Source organism: Pleurodeles waltl, chromosome 7 (assembly GCF_031143425.1).
Source record: "Pleurodeles waltl isolate 20211129_DDA chromosome 7, aPleWal1.hap1.20221129, whole genome shotgun sequence".
Taxonomy (NCBI): Eukaryota; Metazoa; Chordata; class Amphibia; order Caudata; family Salamandridae; genus Pleurodeles; species Pleurodeles waltl.
The window spans coordinates 282,634,694-282,654,610 of NC_090446.1; the positions used below are offsets into that span (position 1 = coordinate 282,634,694).

The 19,917-nt window shown below is 46.8% G+C and overlaps 1 protein-coding gene across 2 annotated transcripts in view; it reads left to right on the top strand.

The window, feature by feature from the left end:
- SPATA2 (spermatogenesis associated 2) overlaps positions 1-19,917 on the top strand; it is a 175,997-nt gene that overhangs the window by 90,107 nt on the left and 65,973 nt on the right. For both annotated transcript variants that reach the window (XM_069243659.1, XM_069243661.1), the window contains exon 4: positions 18,806-18,844. In XM_069243659.1, coding sequence (XP_069099760.1) covers positions 18,806-18,844 — 39 coding nt within the window. The remainder of the gene's footprint in view (positions 1-18,805; positions 18,845-19,917) is intronic.

Genomic DNA, 19,917 nt, shown 5'->3' on the forward strand with positions numbered 1-19,917 from the left:
TCTACGCCCTTATGGAGGAGGTCAAGTCATTCATTCTGGATTACCTCAGGAGGTGTTGGGCCTTGTGTCGGATGCTCAGGCTGCGGCGACCCAAGTAATCCAGTCAGGGCTGGACACAACTGATTCTGTGGCCAGGGCTATGGGCACCACTGTCGCTACGAGAAGACAGGCCTTGCTTCATTCTTCAGGTTTTTCACCAGATGTTCACTCTGCCCTGCTTGACCTACCCTTTGATGGGGATAAACGTTTTGGGTCAAGGGCGGACTCTGCCCTTGAAAGGTTTAAAGAAAGTAGAGCCACAGCTAAATCTTTGGGCTTGCAGGCCTCCTCCTCTGTTTCTTCACGATCGTTCAGAAGGTTTAGGGGGTTTTGTAGTGGCTCCTCCTTTCGGGGCAGGTTTCAACAGCAAGCCACCACTGCCCTCCCCACTAGATCGTACAGGGAGAGGGGGAGGGTTTGAACCAGAGGGGCCACCCAGCAGCACTCTTCCTCTTCCTCTGGAGGGGTGCAGCACGGAAAGCAGCGTTAGTCATCCACCAATTCCTTTGCATACTACTCCCGTAGGGGGAGGTTAATGTACTTTCTCCACATGTGGGAGGCAATAACATCAGACTCCTGGGTCACCAGTATTGTGGGGAAAGGCTATGCCCTTCCCTTTCAGGAGTTTCCACCCCATCCCGCCCCGTCCATCCTTCTGTTCGGAAGAACATCTCCTGTTGCTAGAACAGAAGGTTCTAGTCCTCCTTTCAAAGGGTGCAGTGGAGTTGGTTCCAGAGCAGGAGAGGGGTCAGGGTTGTTATTCAAGATATTTCCTGATCCCCAAGAAGGATGGTCGGTTGAGACCAATCCTGGACCTGAGGATTTTGAATTGGTTCCTCAAACAGGAAAAGTTCAAGATGCTGACCCTAGCACAGGTGCTTTTGGCGTTGAACGAAGGAGATTGGATGGTGTCTGTTGACTTGCAGGATGCTTACTTTCATATCCCGATACTCAAGTCGCACAGGAAGTATCTCTGGTTTGTGGTGGGATCGCAACACTATCAGTTTGCGGTCCTTCCGTTTGGTTTTACTTCAGCACCTCGAGTCTTCACAAAGGTGATGGCGGTGGTTGCAGCAGAGCTCAGGAGGAAGGAGATAGCAGTATTTCCTTACCTAGACGATTGGTTGATCAAGGCCAAGTCTCCGGAGCTCGTACTGCGTCACCTGCAGTCGACAACCCAGTTGTTCAATCTGGGCTTTTCGGTGAACGTGCCCAAATCTCACCTGGAGCCCTCTCAACGTCTCCTGTTCATAGGGGCGGTACTGGACACAACATTGAATCGTGCCTTTCCTCCACCCCAGCGGATTCAGGACATTCAGGCATTGGTTCCAATGTTTCAAAGTGGAGCGGTCATTCCAGTCCTCAAGGTCCTTCGTCTGCTCGGTCTGTTTGCTTCTTGTATTCTGTTGGTCACTCATGCACACTGGCACATGAGGGCTCTTCAGTGGTGCCTCCGAAAAGCAGTGGTCTCAACACAAAGGGATCTTCGATGGTGGGCTGTGGACGGCAACCTTTCCCAAGGAATACCGTTCTCGCTGCCTCCTCCAGTGGCCACAGTGATAACGGATGCTTCCACTCTAGGGTGGGGGAGCTCATCTGGGGGACCTGGAGGTCAAAGGCCATTGGTCTCCAGTGGAACAGATGTTTCACATAAATCTGTTGGAATTGCGGGCGATACATCTGGCTCTCAAGGCCTTCCTCCCTTCCCTTCACGGTCAGTCAGTCCAGGTCCTGACGGACAACACTACCGCGATGTGGTGGTACATCAAGAAGCAGGGAGAAGTAGGGCCGTACCTTCTCTGCAGAGAGGCTCTTCGGCTATGGTCCTGGGCAAGGGACCATAGGATTTGCTTGGTAGCAAACCATCTGGCTGGAGTCTTGTGCGTGCGGACAGTCTCTGTCGGCACATCTCGACCGATCACGAGTGGCGTCTTCATCCAGATCTAACCCTATACATCTTCCAGATGTGGGAATTCCCTCGGGTAGATCTTTCTGCCACTCGGGAGAATGCGCACTGTCCGTTGTTCTGCAGCCTCCAGTATCCGGTGCAAGGAACGTTGGGGGACGCGTTTCAGATGTCCTGGTATGGCCAGTTGCTTTACGCGTTTCCCCCCCCCCCCCCATACCCTTGATTCCTCGGGTTCTGAGGAAAATTCGCCAAGACCGGGCCTAAGTCATCTTAATAGCTCCGGATTGGCCAAGAATGGTGTGGTATTCAGATCTTCTCCAACTCTCACTGTGCCCCCGCTCCGTCTCCCTCACAGGGCAGACCTGCTCTCACAATCGCAGGGGCAGGTTTTACACCCCCACCTCCAGAGCCTGCACCTTCATGCCTGGAGATTGAACGGGGCAACCTGAGTTCCTTTTCTCTCCCATCCAAGGTGGTGGATGTTATTTTATCGGCCAGGCGACACTCCACTAAATCTATCTACGCTTGCAGGTGGGCTAAATTTGTGAATTGGTGTGGAGAGAAACAAATTGATCCTTTACGTGCCCACTTATCGGACATTTTGTCTTTTGCGTTATCCTTGGCACAGAGGGGTTGTGCAGTTGCAACAGTTAAGGGCTACTTGTCGGCTCTGTCAGCCTTTCTGTGTCTGCCTGACCAACCCTCTTTATTTAAAATCTCCATTAGTTTTGAGGTTCATAAAGGGCCTGACTAATAGATATCCTCCCACTCCTTTCATTATGCCTCAGTGGGATTTGAACCTAGTTTTAACATTTCTTATGGGCTCACCGTTTGAGCCGATGCATTCTTGCCCCCTTAAGGCTATTGGTTCTAAAGACTGTTTTCCTTGTTGCCATTACTTCGGTTCGAAGGGTTAGTGAGCTACAGGCTCTTTCTGTTAAGCCCCCGTACACATCCTTTTATGGGGATAAGGTGGTGTTGAGGACCAAGGCTGCTTTCTTGCTGAAGGTTGTTTCACCCTTCCATATGGGTCAGTCTATTACACTCTCCTCTTTTTATCCTCCACCTCATCCTTCGAAAGAGGAAGAAAGACTGCATCGTCTGGACCCGAGAAGAGCACTGAGCTTCTTCGTCGACAGAATGAAGGAGTTCAGATTGGAAGATCAGCTCTTCATTGGGTACGTGGGAAAGAGGAAAGGAAAGGCAGTCCACAAGAGAACACTCTCCAGGTGGGTCATTCTTTGCATTAAGCTGTGCTACTCTCTGGCAAAGAAGGAACCCCCTGATGGAATAAGAGCTCATTCCACCAGAGCTAAGTCGGTCTCTTCGGCCCTAGTTAGAGGTGTTCCTGTGGTTGACATCTGCAAGGCCGCAACTTGGTCATCCCTCCACACTTTTGCGAAGCATTATTGCTAGTGCATTATTGCTATTGCTAAGCTATTATTGGTAGCTAGTGTATCCACCAGAAAAGGCATTACCGAAGGTAAGTAACTTGTTCTTCCTTCCTCTCTTGGTAAAACTAGAGCAAATGGACTGCGTGAAAAAGACTTCATTTAATTTTACTTAACCTTTAAAAAGGAGTATTTGACATCTACAGAACTTTGCTTTGATATTTCTAATAAATAACTATATCCCTCGGTTTCATCGGTCTAGCTTTGTTTATTGATGAACCAAATGTTTTTTTGCACCTAACAATTGGTGTTAGAAGGGGGTTAGGTTCCACAGAGGCACTTGTTTATCAAGTGGGGGGGATCGGCGTTGGAAAGATTATACTAACAATTGATGCTAGAAAGGGATTTAGATTCCTTTAACATTGAGGCGCATGGACATTGATTAGCGGCTGGGTGCTGGAAAGTTACCTGCCAACATCCCAGGATGATTCGGACCTGCCAAAACAATCCCTGAAATTCACATGGAGCAGATAAACCAGCTTAACATATCATGCACCACTTGGGCAAGGGGGTGGACTTTCTAATCCAGCAGAAGGGGACCTTGGGATATCATTTATTGTATTTCAAAAATCTACCAGGAAATACCTAGATTTTAGTTCTAAATTTTTTGCAACCTGAATTTCAGTCTGAGTGCTTCGAGAACGTTGGGTGTCAGTACTTGAGCCCTGTAGGAAGTTGGCTCTGTATATACTATTTCAAAGTAAGAAATAGTGTGCACAGAGTCCACGGGTTCCTCTTAAAGGTAAGGTAGTGGCAAAAGTAGATAATTCTAATGCTCTATTTTGTGGTAGTGTGGTCGAGCAGTAGGCTTATCAGAGGGTAGTGTTAAGCATTTGTTGTACACACACAGGCAATAAATGAGGAACACACACTCAGACTTACTCCAGGCCAATATGTTTTTATATTGAAAAATATATTTTCTTAGTTTATTTTAAGAATCACAGGTTCAAGATTTACAGTTAATACTTTAAATGTGAGGTACTTCACTTAGATACTTTATGAACTTTGAATGAAAGCAATATCACATACAGGCGGTCATTCTGACTCTGGCGGGCGGCGGTTGCCGCCCGCCATGCGGGAACCGCCATTTGCCCGCTACGCGGTCAAAAGACCGCTGCCGGCATTCCAACCTTCCCCCTGGGCCGGCCGGCGCTACCCATGGTAGCGCCGGCCGGCCCAGCGGGAAGGAGGCCTGCAACACAGAAGCCGGCTCCGAATGGAGCTGGTGGTGTTGCGGGCATGTGACGGGTGCAGTTGCACCCGTCGCGCTTTTCACTGTCTGCTAGGCAGACAGTGAAAAGCTTCATGGGGCCCTGTTAAGGGGCCCCTGCACTGCCCATGCCATTGGCATGGGCAGTGCAGGGGCCCCCAGGGGCCCCAAGACACCCGTTCCCGCCAAACTCTTCCTGGCGGTGACAACCGCCAGAAACAGGCTGGCGGGAAGGGGGTCAGAATCCCCATGGCAGCGATGCTTGCAGCGCTGCCCTGGCGGATTCGCCCAGCCGGGGGAAAACCGGCGGGAAACCGCCGGTCCCGGTTTTCTGACCGCGGCTTTACCGCCGCGGTCAGAATGAGCATGGAAGCACCGCCAGCCTGTTGGCGGTGCTTCAGTCATTCGCGACCCTGGCGGTCTTTGACCGCCAGGGTCAGAATGACCCCCACAGTCTTTGTAAAAATGTCAATAAGCTATTTTCCAAGTGGACGCAGTGCAAAAATCAACAGTTCCTGTGGGAGGTCAGTAAAGGTTAGATTTGGAGGTAAGTAAAACACTTACAAGTCTCAAGTTTGGGGCATAGGTAGCCCACTGTTGGGGGGGTTCAAGCCAACCCCAAAGTTACCACACCAGCAGCTCCGGTCCGGTCGGTGCAGAGGTCGAAGAGGTGCCCAAAACACATAGGCTCCTATGGGGAACAGGGGCGCTCCGGTTCCAGTATGCCAGCAGGTAAGTACTTGCGTCCTCTGGGGGGGGCAGACTTTGGGGGGTTTGTAGAGCACCGGGGGGGACACAAGAAGGCACAGAAAGTACACCCTCAGCGGCACAGGGGCGGCCGGGTGCAGTGTGCATACAGGCGTCGGGTTTTAGATTGAAAACAATGGAGGGACCCGGGGGTCACTTCAACTATGCAGGTAGGCACAGAGGGGGATCCTTGGGGTAGCCACCACCTGGGCTAGGCAGAGGGTGGCCTGGGGGTCGCTCCTGCACTGGAGTTCGGTTCCTTCAGGTCCTGGGGGCTGCGGGTGCAGTGTTGGTTCCAGGCGTCGTTTCCCATGCTACAGGCAGTCACGGTCAGGGGGAGCCTCTGGATTCTCTCTGCAGGCGTCGCTGTGGGGGCTCAGGGGGGTCGTCTCTGGCTACTCACGGGCTCGCAGTCGCAGGGGAGTCCTCCCTGAGGTGTTTGTTTTCTGCAGGTCGAGCCGGGGGCGTTGGGTGCAGAGTGTGAAGTCTCACGCTTCCGGCGGGATACGCGAAGTCTTTAAAGTTGTTGAAAAGTTGCAAGTTGGTTGCAGACTGTTGAGCAGGGCCGCTGCTCACAGGAGTTTCTTGGTCCTGGGGGTCAGGGCAGTCCTCTGAGGCTTCAGAGGTCGCTGGTCCCTGTCGGATGCGTTGCTGGAGCAGGTTTTCGAAGTTGGAGACAGGCCGGTAGTTCTGGGGCCAAATCAGTTGTCGTCATCCTCCTTCTCTGCAGGCTTGTAGGTCAGCAGCCCTTCTTTCTTCAGGTTGCAGGAATCTTAATTCCTGGGATCTGGGGAGCCCATAAATACTGAATTTAGGGGTGTGTTTAGGTCTGGGAGGGCAGTAGCCAATGGCTACTGTCCTTGAGGGTGGCTACACCCTCTTTGTGCCTCCTCCGTGTGGGGAGGGGGGGGCACATCCCTAATTCTATTGGGGGAGTCCTCCGAACTCAAGATGGAGGATTTCTCAAGGCAGGGGTCACCTCAGCTCAGGACACCTTAGGGGCTGTCCTGGCTGGTGGGTGACTCCTCCTTGTTTTTTTCATTATCTCCTCCAGCCTTGCCGCCAAAAGTGGGGGCAGTGGCTGGAGGGGCGGGCATCTCCACTAGCTGGGATGCCCTGGGGCGCTGTAACAAAAGGGGTGAGCCTTTGAGGCTCACAGCCAGGTGTTGCAGTTCCTGCAGGGGGAGGTGAGAAGCACCTCCACCCAGTACAGGCTTTGTTCCTAGCAACAGAGTGACAAAGGCACTCTTCCCCATGTGGCCAGCAACATGTCTGGTGGGTGGCAGGCTGGCAGGAACTGGTCAGCCTACACTGGAAGTCGGGTATGTTTTCAGGGGGCATCTCTAAGATGCCCTTTGGGTGTATTTTACAATAAATTGCACACTGGCATCAGTGTGCATTTATTGTGCTGAGAAGTTTGATACCAAACTTCCCAGTTATCAGTGTAGCCATTATGGAACTGTGGAGTTTGTGTTTGACAAACTCCCAGACCATATACTCTTATGGCTACCCTGCACTTACAATGTCTAAGGTTTTGCTTATACACTGTAGGGGCATAGTGCTCATGCACATATGCCCTCACCTGTGGTATAGTGCACCCTGCCTTAGGGCTGTAAGGCCTGCTAGAGGGGTGACTTAACCTATGCAACAGGCAGTATGTGGTTGGCATGGCACTCTGAGGCGAGTGCCATGTCGACTTAGTCATTTTCTCCCCACCAGCACACACAAGCTGTGAGGCAGTGTGCATGTGCTGAGTGAGGGGTCCCCAGGGTGGTATAAGATATGCAGCAGCCCTTAGAGACCTTCCCTGGCATCAGGGCCCTTGGTACCAGTTACAAGGGACTTACCTGAGTGCCAGGGTTGTGCCAATTGTGGAGACAAAGGTACAGTTTAGGGAAAGAACACTGGTGCTGGGGCCTAGTTAGCAGGGTCCCAGCACACTTTAAAATCATAACTTAGCATCGGCAAAGGCAAAAAGTTAAGGGGTAACCATGCCAAGGAGGCATTTCCTTACAAGCCCCTTTCCCGCAGGGGGTTTGCAGGCTGCGGCTAAAGCCAGCAATCTGACAGACCAGAATTTAAGATGAGTATTCTCAAACAAATGGGTATCGATGCAGAAACTTGTCACAAATTCAGGAAAGAAAGGGGAGCTCAGGGATACTGCCAGTGTTTCTTTTACTGTATAAAAGATTTAGAGGCTAAGTGGCTGAAGCCAGTCATCCACCAAAGGAGAGATACATCTATAACAGTTCTTGGAAGCATTGATGCACAATGATGGATTTGTCAGTCTTGTGACTTGAATTTGAGCTCTGCCGTTGAGACAGCAAATGCTTTTTTGAGGATGCTGAAACAGGATTTTTTTTCTAAGAAGCGCCTACTTTCAGGAAAGAAGGTAATATTCATAAAGAAAACAGCAGATCTGTAACTTCTATGGTTGATAGCTCAGGAACCAGCATAGGTGCCAAAGCAACCCAGTCGTTCTCTATGGTGCTTCATAGCGCTTGGCGTGGAGTGTATTGTTGCAAAAGGAAGGATGGAAGGACCTGTAGAAATATGCTTAATAAATAATCCCATACAACATGCGGTCACTCCCCCATCCATCTTTCACTGCCCAACACAGATGAACGGGGAGAGGACCACATGTTTGCTAGTTACAGGTCTGGTACGCAGTCGGTTTCTCACCCTGCAGCAAGTACTACCAAAGTAAAATTATTTATAAAATCTGTCCATGGGGGTGAAAAGACATACCCAGGTGACTGTGTCTTCATAATTGACCCTTCCAAGCTTCAAATTACAAAGCTTGAAGCAGTGCCAAACCTCCCAGAGCCTTTGATAATAGGTATATATAGCCACCATTTAAATAGATGTAGGAGGCATTCTTCACAATTGCAAAATACCAAAAACACAGAAAAGAGGCAAGAGAAGCAATGCACAAAGGAGGTGCAAAGCATATGTTTACGTTGTGAGAGCTATGCCGTGGAGTTCCGGACTTCAGGGTCTGATCTCCAACTTAAGGGGCTGAAAAAGAATGTAAGGTATTGTACGGCCCTATCTTAGTGAAGGGGGTTGATATAAATGGAGGGGGTGTCTGGCAGTGATTACAGGTGTTGGTGCCTCAGCTTTTTCGGGAAGCAATTTTGTTCTTAGTTCATGTGCATTTACTTGGTGAACATTTCCAGGGGTATAACATGAGCCGGTGCAGCCTCTTCGGTGCATGGGGGCCCCCAAACCAATAGGAGCCCGAGTCTTTCAAGGGGGTCCACATTCAGCCCAAGGCCACAGAATATCTGAGGTTAAGGGTCCCTTTTCACATTCTGGAGGAGGGAGTTTCATTTTGCGGTGCCACTGGCATTTCAGCAATGAAGAAACTGAGGAATGTATTAGCCATCTGTTCTATTGGCCAGTAATGTTTTGTCAAAGTAAACTGTATGGTTCTCCTGTATGCCAAAAAGCCAATCCCTGTAAATGTTTGTGTGCACCACTTCAAGGTTTGTCAATCGCTGACGTGTTGTTTCAGTGAGTAGTATGGTTCTTGTTGATCCTTTGAACCCCACCAGTAGGGGAGATAAATACTTTTTTTGTTATTCTAGAATATGCAACCAGATACTCAGCAGCAATTCTGCTATAACAGGTAGGGGCTCCTCAATATCGCAATGACTATGGTTTATGTTTTTGTGTTAAGAACAGGGTCCCCACAAGAAATACTGACCGATCAGGTGACATCTTTTATGTCAAAACTAATGAAGATTATTTGTGAACAACTGGGCATTAATCAGTTCAGGTGCAACCAAACAAGATGGTCGAAAGGCATATTGCCATGCTATGTTTAAAAAAGAAAAAGAAAAAAAGAAAAGAGATGGAAGGAAAATTTTGAGATAACCTGTTGATAATCACCTTTTTTTTGCTATATGCTGTCAAGTCCTGTTGAGTCCGGGATTTTCATTCATTCATTTGTTCGATACTTTATGTTTGAACTCTGCAAAATGACTCATGAAATGTGGCAAAATCAGTTTCATACAGAGAAGCCTTTCTTGTAATATGCAGAAGTGATAATAAAATGATAGCACAAAGGCAGGGTCCATACAAGGTCTTAAATGCACTGGGAAAGTAGTTTATTAGGATGAATTGTCAAACAAGTTAAAGAACGCCAAATATACATAACATAAATCTGCTCAAGAAGTGGTAGGGACCACCACCATCTCAAGTTGCACATGTAGGATGAGAGCCAGGAGATGGGTGACATTTTTGTACAATACTCTATCTCATTCTATAAAGGTCAGCCTCTATATACTAGTTTCTGTGGAAGCACAATTAACGACTTTAGGGCAAGAGGTAGATAACTGGCTGCCCTGTCCAATTGATGGGGATGAAGTCAGAGAAGTGATAAAACACCTCCCTCGGTTAAAAACCCCACGGAGGGAGGGGGTATGGCTTTGGGGTAGAATCTTATAAACAATATTGCTCCTTATTAATAGCCCCTTTCGGCTCTATTTAATTGTATCTTAACCGGTTGAAGTACTATTGCCTCTTTCAAAAAAGGAGTGTTAATTATTTCTCTAAAGAAGAGGAAAGACAAGTAGGCTTCTTATACCACCCTGTAACACTTTTTAATACAGGTTACAAAATTGTTACGAACGTTTTAGTTAATCATATTCATATTATTATTAACGGTCTAATCCACACAGAATAGAATGGTTTTATTTAAGGATGCAACTTGAAGGCTAATATGTTTTATTTAGGGGAATTGATTGATCTGGCTGTAGCGGATTAAATGCTGACGGTTAATATTCTCCTGAATACAGGGAAAACTTTTGACCTCATGAGCTGGGATTGTCTATTTAAGATCGTGGATAAATGTAAGTTTACACTAAAGCTCAAGAGGTAAATCTTTCGGCCATCTGAGAACATCTCGGCCAAGTAAACAATGCATGTGTGGATACGGTGTATCCAACTCGAGGTACTCTGCAAGGTTTCCCCCTTTCCACGGTTTTATTTGTTTTATTTATTGAACCATTAGCTTAATGTATTCGTTCCCAAAGACAATTTTTAACCCCGTAGAGGGTGCCGCTAAATTAAAAATATACATGCTGAAGACATGGTTTGTTTTTATTTTCAGAAATAATTAATATTAACCTCTTAAGTGCGGGTGTCGGTCACTGGCCGACGCCCACACTCCCTCCCTGGTGCGGGTTACGACTAGTGGTCGACACCAGAGAGGGGGTTAAAAATCCTCCGGTGCAATGCACCGTAGGATTTTTGTATTTTTTTTTTTTCCCGTAGGAGACGCGGAACAACTTCCGCGTCTCCATCGTGCCCCCCTCCCGCCCCTTTGTGACGTCTGACATCACTGTTTTTTTCCCACCGGAGCAGAAGAGAATCAGGTAAGCGTTCTCTTCTTCTCCGGTGGGGAATAAAAGGCCAAAACGGCCTCCCCAGATGCCAGGGAGGCATCGATGGAAAGGGGAGGCTCTCCCCTTTCCATCGATGCCTCCCTGGCACCGTTTCCTCAGCGCAGCTGCGATCCATGGCCAGGAAACGCCCCTAGGCACCAGGGTTCTTCTTTGTGGGGGGGGGGGGGGGTTGGCCCCCTTGTAAAAGGGCCGCCCCCCCCGGGGGCATTATTTAGTAATCAGTAATGTTTTGGCGGGCGATCGCGCCCCCACATTTAAAACAAAACAAAAAAAAAACATAAAAATGAAAAACAAAATGGCGGCTCGGCCCTCAGAACACGGGCCGACCCCTGGGGGTCAAAAAAAATATCTAGTTTTCCCTGTGGGGCGATCGCCCCCCCCCCCCCGGGTAAAAATTGTAGGAAAAAACAAAAAGAAAAGTAAATTGTTGGTGGTCAGCCCTTAGGGTGACCATCTATGGGGCCATTTTTTTTTTTTTTTTTTTTAAATACATGAGTGCTTTGCCAAGGGCAGGCACACATGTATGAAAAAAAAGTTATTTAAAAGAGTGTCTTGTTTTCTCTCTCTCTCTCTCTCTCTATATATATATATATTTGGTTTTTTTTTCAGGTCGAGCATTGCAGCGCGCATGCGTTGCTTTTCTGACGTGTTGGTGTGTATCTGGGCTTCTAACAACGCCCACCTCACGCCCATCACTACCACTCATTCGTGGGCTTGCCCTTCAAAAATCCTTTGATTACATTGGTAAATGGTTTACCTTTGTCCCTCCTTGGGGAGGTTTTGTTACCGCCTTGGCCATCGCCCCTGGTACATGGCTAATTGCACTTTTGCTGTTACGTTTAACTGCGAGCGAACTTCTTTTCCGTTTGTGTACCTCTTCACCTGATGTTCATGGTGGCCGTGGCGCTGTGAATCGGCTCTCTTATGTGAAAGTGTTTAACTTTCAATTTTCAATTTATGTGGCAGGAAAAGTTGAGTTAGGAGTTTATAACGCTAATAGCTCTAACTCGAGCAGATGCGAGACCCATTGCATTGTAAATGCTTGATTTCTTTTGTGTGTTGTTTTCTGGGAGCCACAATTGGCCCCCCAGGGAAACCACACATATACATAAAATATATTTTTATATATATATATATATATATATATATATATATATATTTTCGCTGGCATGTGTAGCTGCAGATACACATGCTGTGCATATCCCGCCATCTAGTGTTGGGCTCGGAGTGTTACAAGTTGTTTTTCTTTGAAGAAGTCTTTTCGAGTCACGAGATCGAGGGACTCCTCCCATTTCGGCTCCATTGCGCATGGGCTTCGACTCCATCTTAGATTGTTTTCTTTCCGCCATCGGGTTCGGACGTGTTCCTCTTCGCTCCGTGTTTCGGTTCAGAAAGTTAGTTAGATATCTGAAAATTTGACGGTATTGTTTGCGTTCGGTATCGGGTTAGTTAACGCAGATCGACACCAAATTTTGAAGAGCTCCGGTGGCCCTTCGGGGTTTTGATTCCCCGGCGGGGCCTGGTCGGCCCGACCACGTGCGTCTACAAGGCTAATGGAACGGACCCCATTCCGCTTCTGCCCCGAATGCCACAACAAGTATCCTTACACAGATCAACATTTGGTCTGTAATTTGTGTTTGTCTCCCGAACACAAAGAGGATACCTGCGAGGCCTGTCGAGCGTTTCGGTCGGGGAAAACGCTGAGGGACCGGAGAGCAAGAAGACTTCAAATGGCGTCGGCGCCATCAGGACACCACGACTTGGAGGAAGAAGAAACCTTCTCCATTGCTGATTCTGACTCGGATGAGGACGAAAAAGAACAGACGCCGAAAACCGTGTGTAAAACAGCCCCGGCCAAAACTCACGTAAAAATAATCAAATCCCAGGGGACGCCACCGCCGGCAGGCCATGGCTTAACCCGAAAAATCAGTGACCGCCCATCGGCACCGAAAAAGGGCACACATATGTCAAAGTCATCCGACTCCGGTAGAGATTCCGGCACAGAACAGACTCGGCACCGAGATCAATCTCTACACTGAGATACCGGCACCGAGATGACTCGGCACCGAGAGATCGGAACACCGAAACTCAAAAAAGTGGCTTCGGAGCCTAAAAAGACAGTTGAAAAGGTTTCAATACCGAAACATCCGGCTTTGGAGCCGAAAACAAGTTCCTACACCGAGGAACAAGGCCTTTCTGCACAAATGCAAAGCCATCAATTCGGACAAGAGCTAGTAGCAGGGGAGCCAGATTATACACAGAGAAGGCTCCATATACAAAAGGAGACAGGGAAGATAAGAACTCTCTCTCCTATAAGGATGAAAAAGAAACTTGCTTTCCAAGATAAAGATAAACAACCACAGGCAAAGGTGGCAAAACAAGTAACTCCGCCACCATCACCACAACGCTCACCGCAACCATCACCAGTTGCCACCCCACCTATGATGCAGTCTCCAACACACACAGGGATGAGCCAAGATGACCCAGATGCATGGGATCTTTATGATGCGCCTGTGTCAGATAATAGTCCTGACTGTTACCCTACAAGACCATCGCCACCTGAAGACAGTACTGCTTACACACAGGTGGTGTCTAGAGCAGCTGCTTTTCACAATGTGACACTGCACGCTGAACCGATTGAAGATGACTTTCTATTCAAGACTCTGTCGTCCACACATAGTCAGTACCAGAGTCTTCCGATGTTACCGGGAATGTTGAAACATGCAAAGCAAGTATTTCAAGAACCCGTAAAAGGCATGGCCATCACTCCTAGGGTGGAGAAAAAGTACAAGCCTCCCCCAACAGACCCTATGTACATCACGCAGCAACGGACACCTGACTCAGTAGTAGTAGGCACAGCACGTAAAAGAGCGAATTCACACACCTCTGGAGATGCACCACCACCCGACAAAGAAAGTCGCAAGTTTGACGCAGCGGGGAAAAGAGTGGCAGCACAAGCAGACAATCAATGGCGCATTGCCAATTCACAGGCTTTGCTGTCAAGATATGACAGAGCCCACTGGGATGAGATGCAGCACTTTATTGAACATCTGCCCAAAGAATTCCAAAAGCGTGCACAACAAGTGGTGGAAGAGGGCCAAAGTATCTCAAATAACCAGATACGATCGGCAATGGAGGCAGCAGACACAGCTGCAAGAACTGTAAATACAGCTGTCACAATTCGGAGACACGCATGGCTACGCACCTCAGGATTCAAGCCCGAAATCCAACAGGCTGTGCTTAATATGCCTTTTAATAGACAGGAGTTGTTTGGGCCGGAAGTGGACACAGCTATCGAGAAGCTGAAAAAGGATACAGATACGGCCAAGGCCATGGGCGCGCTCTACTCCCCCCAGAGCAGAGGTACATTTAGGAAGACACAATTTAGAGGGGGGTTTCGGGGCCAAACCACAGAACCCTCAACTCACAAACCAGGCCCACATACCAGAGCCAGTATTAGAGAGGAGGCTTTCGGGGACAATACAGAGGTGGACAGTTCCCTAAAAATAGAAGGAAGTTCCAAAGTCCAAAGACCCCTCAAAACAAACAGTGACTTCAGTGTCACAAATCCCCAACACATAACACCAGTGGGGGGGAGACTAACAGATTTTTACAAAAATTGGGAGTTAATAACAACAGACTTGTGGGTCCTAGCCATCATCCAACATGGTTATTGCATAGAATTCCTACAATTACCACCAAATGTACCTCCAAGGACACACAACATGTCCAAACAACACATGGATCTATTACAGCTAGAGGTCAAAGCGTTGTTGCAAAAAGATGCAATAGAACTAGTACCCAATCATCAGAAAGGAACAGGGGTCTACTCCCTGTACTTTCTCATACCCAAAAAGGACAAAACTCTAAGACCCATATTAGATCTCAGAACACTAACGGCCTGATTCTAACTTTGGAGGACGGTGTTAAACCGTCCCAAAAGTGGCGGATATACCACCTACCGTATTACGAGTCCATTATATCCTATGGAACTCGTAATACGGTAGGTGGTATATCCGCCACTTTTGGGACGGTTTAACACCGTCCTCCAAAGTTAGAATCAGGCCCTAAATCTTTACATCAAATCAGATCACTTTCACATGGTGACACTTCAAGACGTAATCCCCTTGCTCAAACAACAAGACTACATGACGACATTAGATCTCAAGGATGCGTACTTCCATATACCCATACATCCTTCACACAGGAAATACTTAAGGTTTGTTATCCAAGGAGTACATTACCAGTTCAAAGTGTTACCATTCGGGATAACAACAGTACCAAGGGTATTTACAAAATGCTTTGCAGTAGTAGCGGCACATATCAGAAGACAGCACATACACGTATTCCCGTATCTGGACGATTGGTTAAACAAAACCAACACACAAGAACAGTGTTTTCAATACACAAAAAACGTCATAGAAACCCTTCACAAACTAGGTTTCTCACTAAACTACCAAAAATCACACCTACAGCCGTGTCAAATACAACAATACTTAGGAGCAACAATCAACACAAAAAAAGGGATTGCCACTCCAAGTCCACAAAGGGTACAAGCATTCCAAAACGTAATACAAAGCATGCACCCAAACCAGAAGTATCAGGTAAAATTAGTGATGAAACTACTAGGCATGATGTCCTCATGCATAGCCATTGTCCCAAATGCAAGATTACACATGCGGCCCTTACAACAGTGCCTAGCAACACAATGGACACAAGCACAGGGTCAACTACAAGATCCAGTGTTGATAGACCGCCAAACACACACCTCGCTACAATGGTGGAATCATATAAATTTAAATCAGGGGCGGCCTTTCCATGACCCAGTGCCTCAATACGTGATCACGACAGATGCTTCCATGGTAGGGTGGGGAGCACACCTCAACCAACACAGCATCCAGGGACAATGGGACACTCAGCAGAAACAACTTCACATAAATCACCTAGAACTACTAGCAGTGTTTCTAGCGTTGAAAGCATTTCAACCGCTAATAGCCCACAAACACATTCTTGTCAAAACAGCCAACATGACAACAATGTATTACTTAAACAAACAGGGAGGCACACACTCATCACAATTGTGTCTCTTAGCACAGAGGATTTGGCATTGGGCGAATCACAATCGCCTAATAGCGCAATACATCCCAGGAATTCAAAACCAGTTGGCAGACAATCTCAGTCGAGATCACCAACAGATCCACGAATGGGAGATTCATCCCCAGATACTACAAACCTACTTCCAAAACTGGGGAACACCGCAAATAGACCTATTCGCGACAAAAGAAAACGCAAAATGCCAAAACTTTGCATCCAGGTACCCACAGCCTCACTCCAAGGGCAATGCGTTATGGATGAGTTGGTCAGGGATATTTGCTTACGTTTTTCCCCCTCTCCCACTCATTCCGTATCTAGTAAACAAACTGAGTCAAAACAAACTCAAACTAATACGAATAGCACCAACTTGGGCACGACAACCTTGGTACACAACACTACTAGACCTGTCAGTAGTGCCTCATATCAAACTACCAAACAGACCAGATCTGTTAACTCAACACAAACAACAGATCAGACACCCGAATCCAGCATTGCTCAATTTAGCAATCTGGCTCCTGAAGTCTTAGAATTCGGACATCTAAACCTCACACAAGAATGTATGGAGGTCATCAAACAGGCTAGAAAACCTACTACAAGACATTGCTACGCAAATAAATGGAAACGATTTGTTTATTACTGTCATAATAATCAAATTCAACCATTACACGCGTCCGCTACACACATTGTAAGCTACTTACTACACTTACAAAAATCTTTCTCATCCATTAAAATACATCTCACAGCAATTTCAGCTTATCTGCAAATTACGCATTCAACTTCACTATTTAGGATCCCAGTCATAAAAGCTTTTATGGAGGGTCTAAAAAGGATAATTCCACCAAGAACACCACCAGTTCCTTCGTGGAACCTCAATATTGTATTAACAAGACTCATGGGTCCACCATTCGAACCCATGCACTCTTGTGAAATGCAATACTTAACTTGGAAAGTAGCCTTCCTGATAGCTATCACATCTCTCAGAAGAGAAAGTGAAATACAAGCCTTTACCATACAAGAACCCTTTATACAAATACACAAACATAAAGTGGTTCTACGTACAAATCCCAAATTTTTACCAAAAGTTATATCACAGTTCCACTTAAACCAAACTGTGAAACTCCCAGTGTTTTTTCTACAACATGACTCTGTAGCTGAAAGAGCATTTCATACATTAGACATAAAAAGAGCTCTAATGTACTACATTGATAGAACCAAACAGTTTCGCAAAACAAAACAATTGTTTGTAGCTTACCAAGAACCTCATACAGGAAATCCAATATCCAAACAAGGCTTTGCCAGATGGATAGTGAAATGTATTCAAACTTGTTATGTTAAAGCTAAAAGAGAACTGCCTATTACACCAAAGGCACACTCCACTAGAAAGAAAGGCGCCACAATGGCCTTTCTAGGAAATATACCAATGACAGAAATCTGTAAGGCAGCCACATGGTCTACGCCTCATACTTTCACTAAACATTACTGCGTGGATGTGTTAACAACACAACAAGCCACAGTAGGACAAGCAGTACTAAGAACTTTATTTCAAACAACTTCAACTCCTACAGGCTAAACCACCGCTTTTGGGGAGATAACTGCTTACTAGTCTATGCACAGCATGTGTATCTGCAGCTACACATGCCATTGAACGGAAAATGTCACTTACCCAGTGTACATCTGTTTGTGGCATGAGACGCTGCAGATTCACATGCGCCCTCCCACCTCCCACGGAGCCTGTAGCTGTTATAAGTTGATTAAAATTAAACTCGTACATTTGTAAATATAATACTTTTAGTCACATTATGTACATTCATACTTACTCCATTGCATGGGCACTGTTACTATATACACAACTACCTCACCCTCTGCGGGGAAAACAATCTAAGATGGAGTTGACGCCCAAGCGCAATGGAGCCGAAATGGGAGGAGTCCCTCGATCTTGTGACTCGAAAAGACTTCTTCGAAGAAAAACAACTTGTAACACTCCGAGCCCAACACTAGATGGCGGGATATGCACAGCATGTGAATCTGCAGCGTCTCATGCCACGAACAGATGTACACTGGGTAAGTGACATTTTCCATATATATATATATATATATATATATATATATATATATATATATATATATATATATATATATATAATGGCGAACAATTTCACCGCACTCCACGAGGACCGTGATCAAGACTCCTTGGTGAGTCGAAACGCGTTGGTGGTTATTGACTGCAATAAAATTCACGTTTATTTGTACCTCATGGAGTGCGGTGAAATATTTTGGCATCACATAATTTCAAGATTGGTCTTCTCTGTCACTGGGCACCGGCAGTGGAGTGCGCTGCCCAGCAACCCTTCGACCACTTTGTTTCTAAGATTGTTGCGCAGCGCACTCCACTGCCGGTGCTCGGTGTTGGAGGAGAGCAACCTCGAAAATATTTTGTGAACAAGAATCTCACCACACTCCACGAGGTTCAAATTTACATGTTTTATTGCAAGTATAGAAAATGAAAGAAAAGAGGGACTCATTTACTGTGATCAAGACTCCTTGAGAGTCGAAACGCGTACGTGGCTGTTGCTTGCAATAAAAGATACCAATTTGAACCTTGTGGAGTGCGGTGAGATTCTTGTTCACAAAATATATATATATGCATGCATGCATGTCTTTTCTGTAGTGGCAGTGCCATAAAGTAGCACAGATGGTTTATTGTCCTTCTGCAAAGGAGATACATTTATATGTATTTAGCTGAGTGGATTAGTAAAGGCAAGCGTTACCTGCGCTTTAAAACAAATGTTATGCCAGGGGGACTATGGAGATATGAGTGGCACTTTTGCTGGGTAGTACTGAGGGAATTAGAAGAGGAGGTAATGGGAGGCAGAGCACCAAAAATGACTGTTGCACTGGGTGTGTGGTAAGGTGAAGTAATACATTCTTTTTTTGTTTTTTTCAGTGTTTTCAGAGAATCTGCAGAATTGGAGAAGAAGAGAAGGTAAGGTGACGACATTTCCTATTGTACACAACAAACATACCCACAAGCAATTTTGTGACTATCTGCCTTCTATGTAGGCTAGTAATTTAGAGGGACAGTTTAGCCAGTAGCAGAGATGGCGTCTCGTTGGATGACTGCTGATCAAGCCCTAACTTGGGTTATGGAGGACAGTTCTGATGTAGGCTCAGAGACTGAGACAGCAGACACTGAGACAGAATCTGACGGAGAGGACAATGGGGCAGATTCTGGGAGTGATTTTTCAGTCGGCGGAGTCCCATCCGACGACACCTCTTCCAGTGAGTCTGAAGGAGACAATGACGACATCCGTGCTGTCCCTTCGCAAGCGCATTCTGGGCAGCGGGACCACATTAGGTTAGCCGAACCCAGAGAGCACGTGCTTGCGGCCGCAAGCACAGAGTGCGCTCTCTTGGCAGCCCCCCTGTTTAGTTCAGCCCCAAATTCCCCCTTTTACTGGTGACGCTGGATATAAAGTCGATACAGCTAACTTTTTGCCAGTCGACTACATCTATCTATTTTTGTATGTTGACTTCCTTCAGAAAATTGTGCAGCAAACAAATTTGCGTGCAGACCAATTTTCAGCGTGAGCGCGGAGGCACTCTAGGGCCCGTTCTAGGGCACGCCAGTGGACTCCCACTTCGCTGGCGGAGTTGAAGATATTTTTGGGCCTTATGCTCAAAATGGGGTTAGTGCAGAAACCCACCTTGCAGTTGCACGGTTTGGGTAACTCCCATCTTCGCACCATACATGAGCAGAGATAGTTTTTTGCTACTGCAGCGCATGCTGCATTTCAATGACAATTCTGCTGCATTGCCCCGGGACCATCCAGATCATGACAGGTTGCTCAAAATTCAGCCTGTCGTGGAACATTTGTCTGCCAGGTTTCCAGAGATCTATACTCCTGGAAAGAATATAGCAGTCGATGAGTCCTTGATCCTGTACAAAGGACGGCTGCTTTTCAGACAGTACATTGCGAGCAAAAGAGGTCGCTATGGCATAAAGCTGTACATGCTGTGTGAGAGCTCTTCTGGCTATGTGTACAGCTTGAGAGTGTA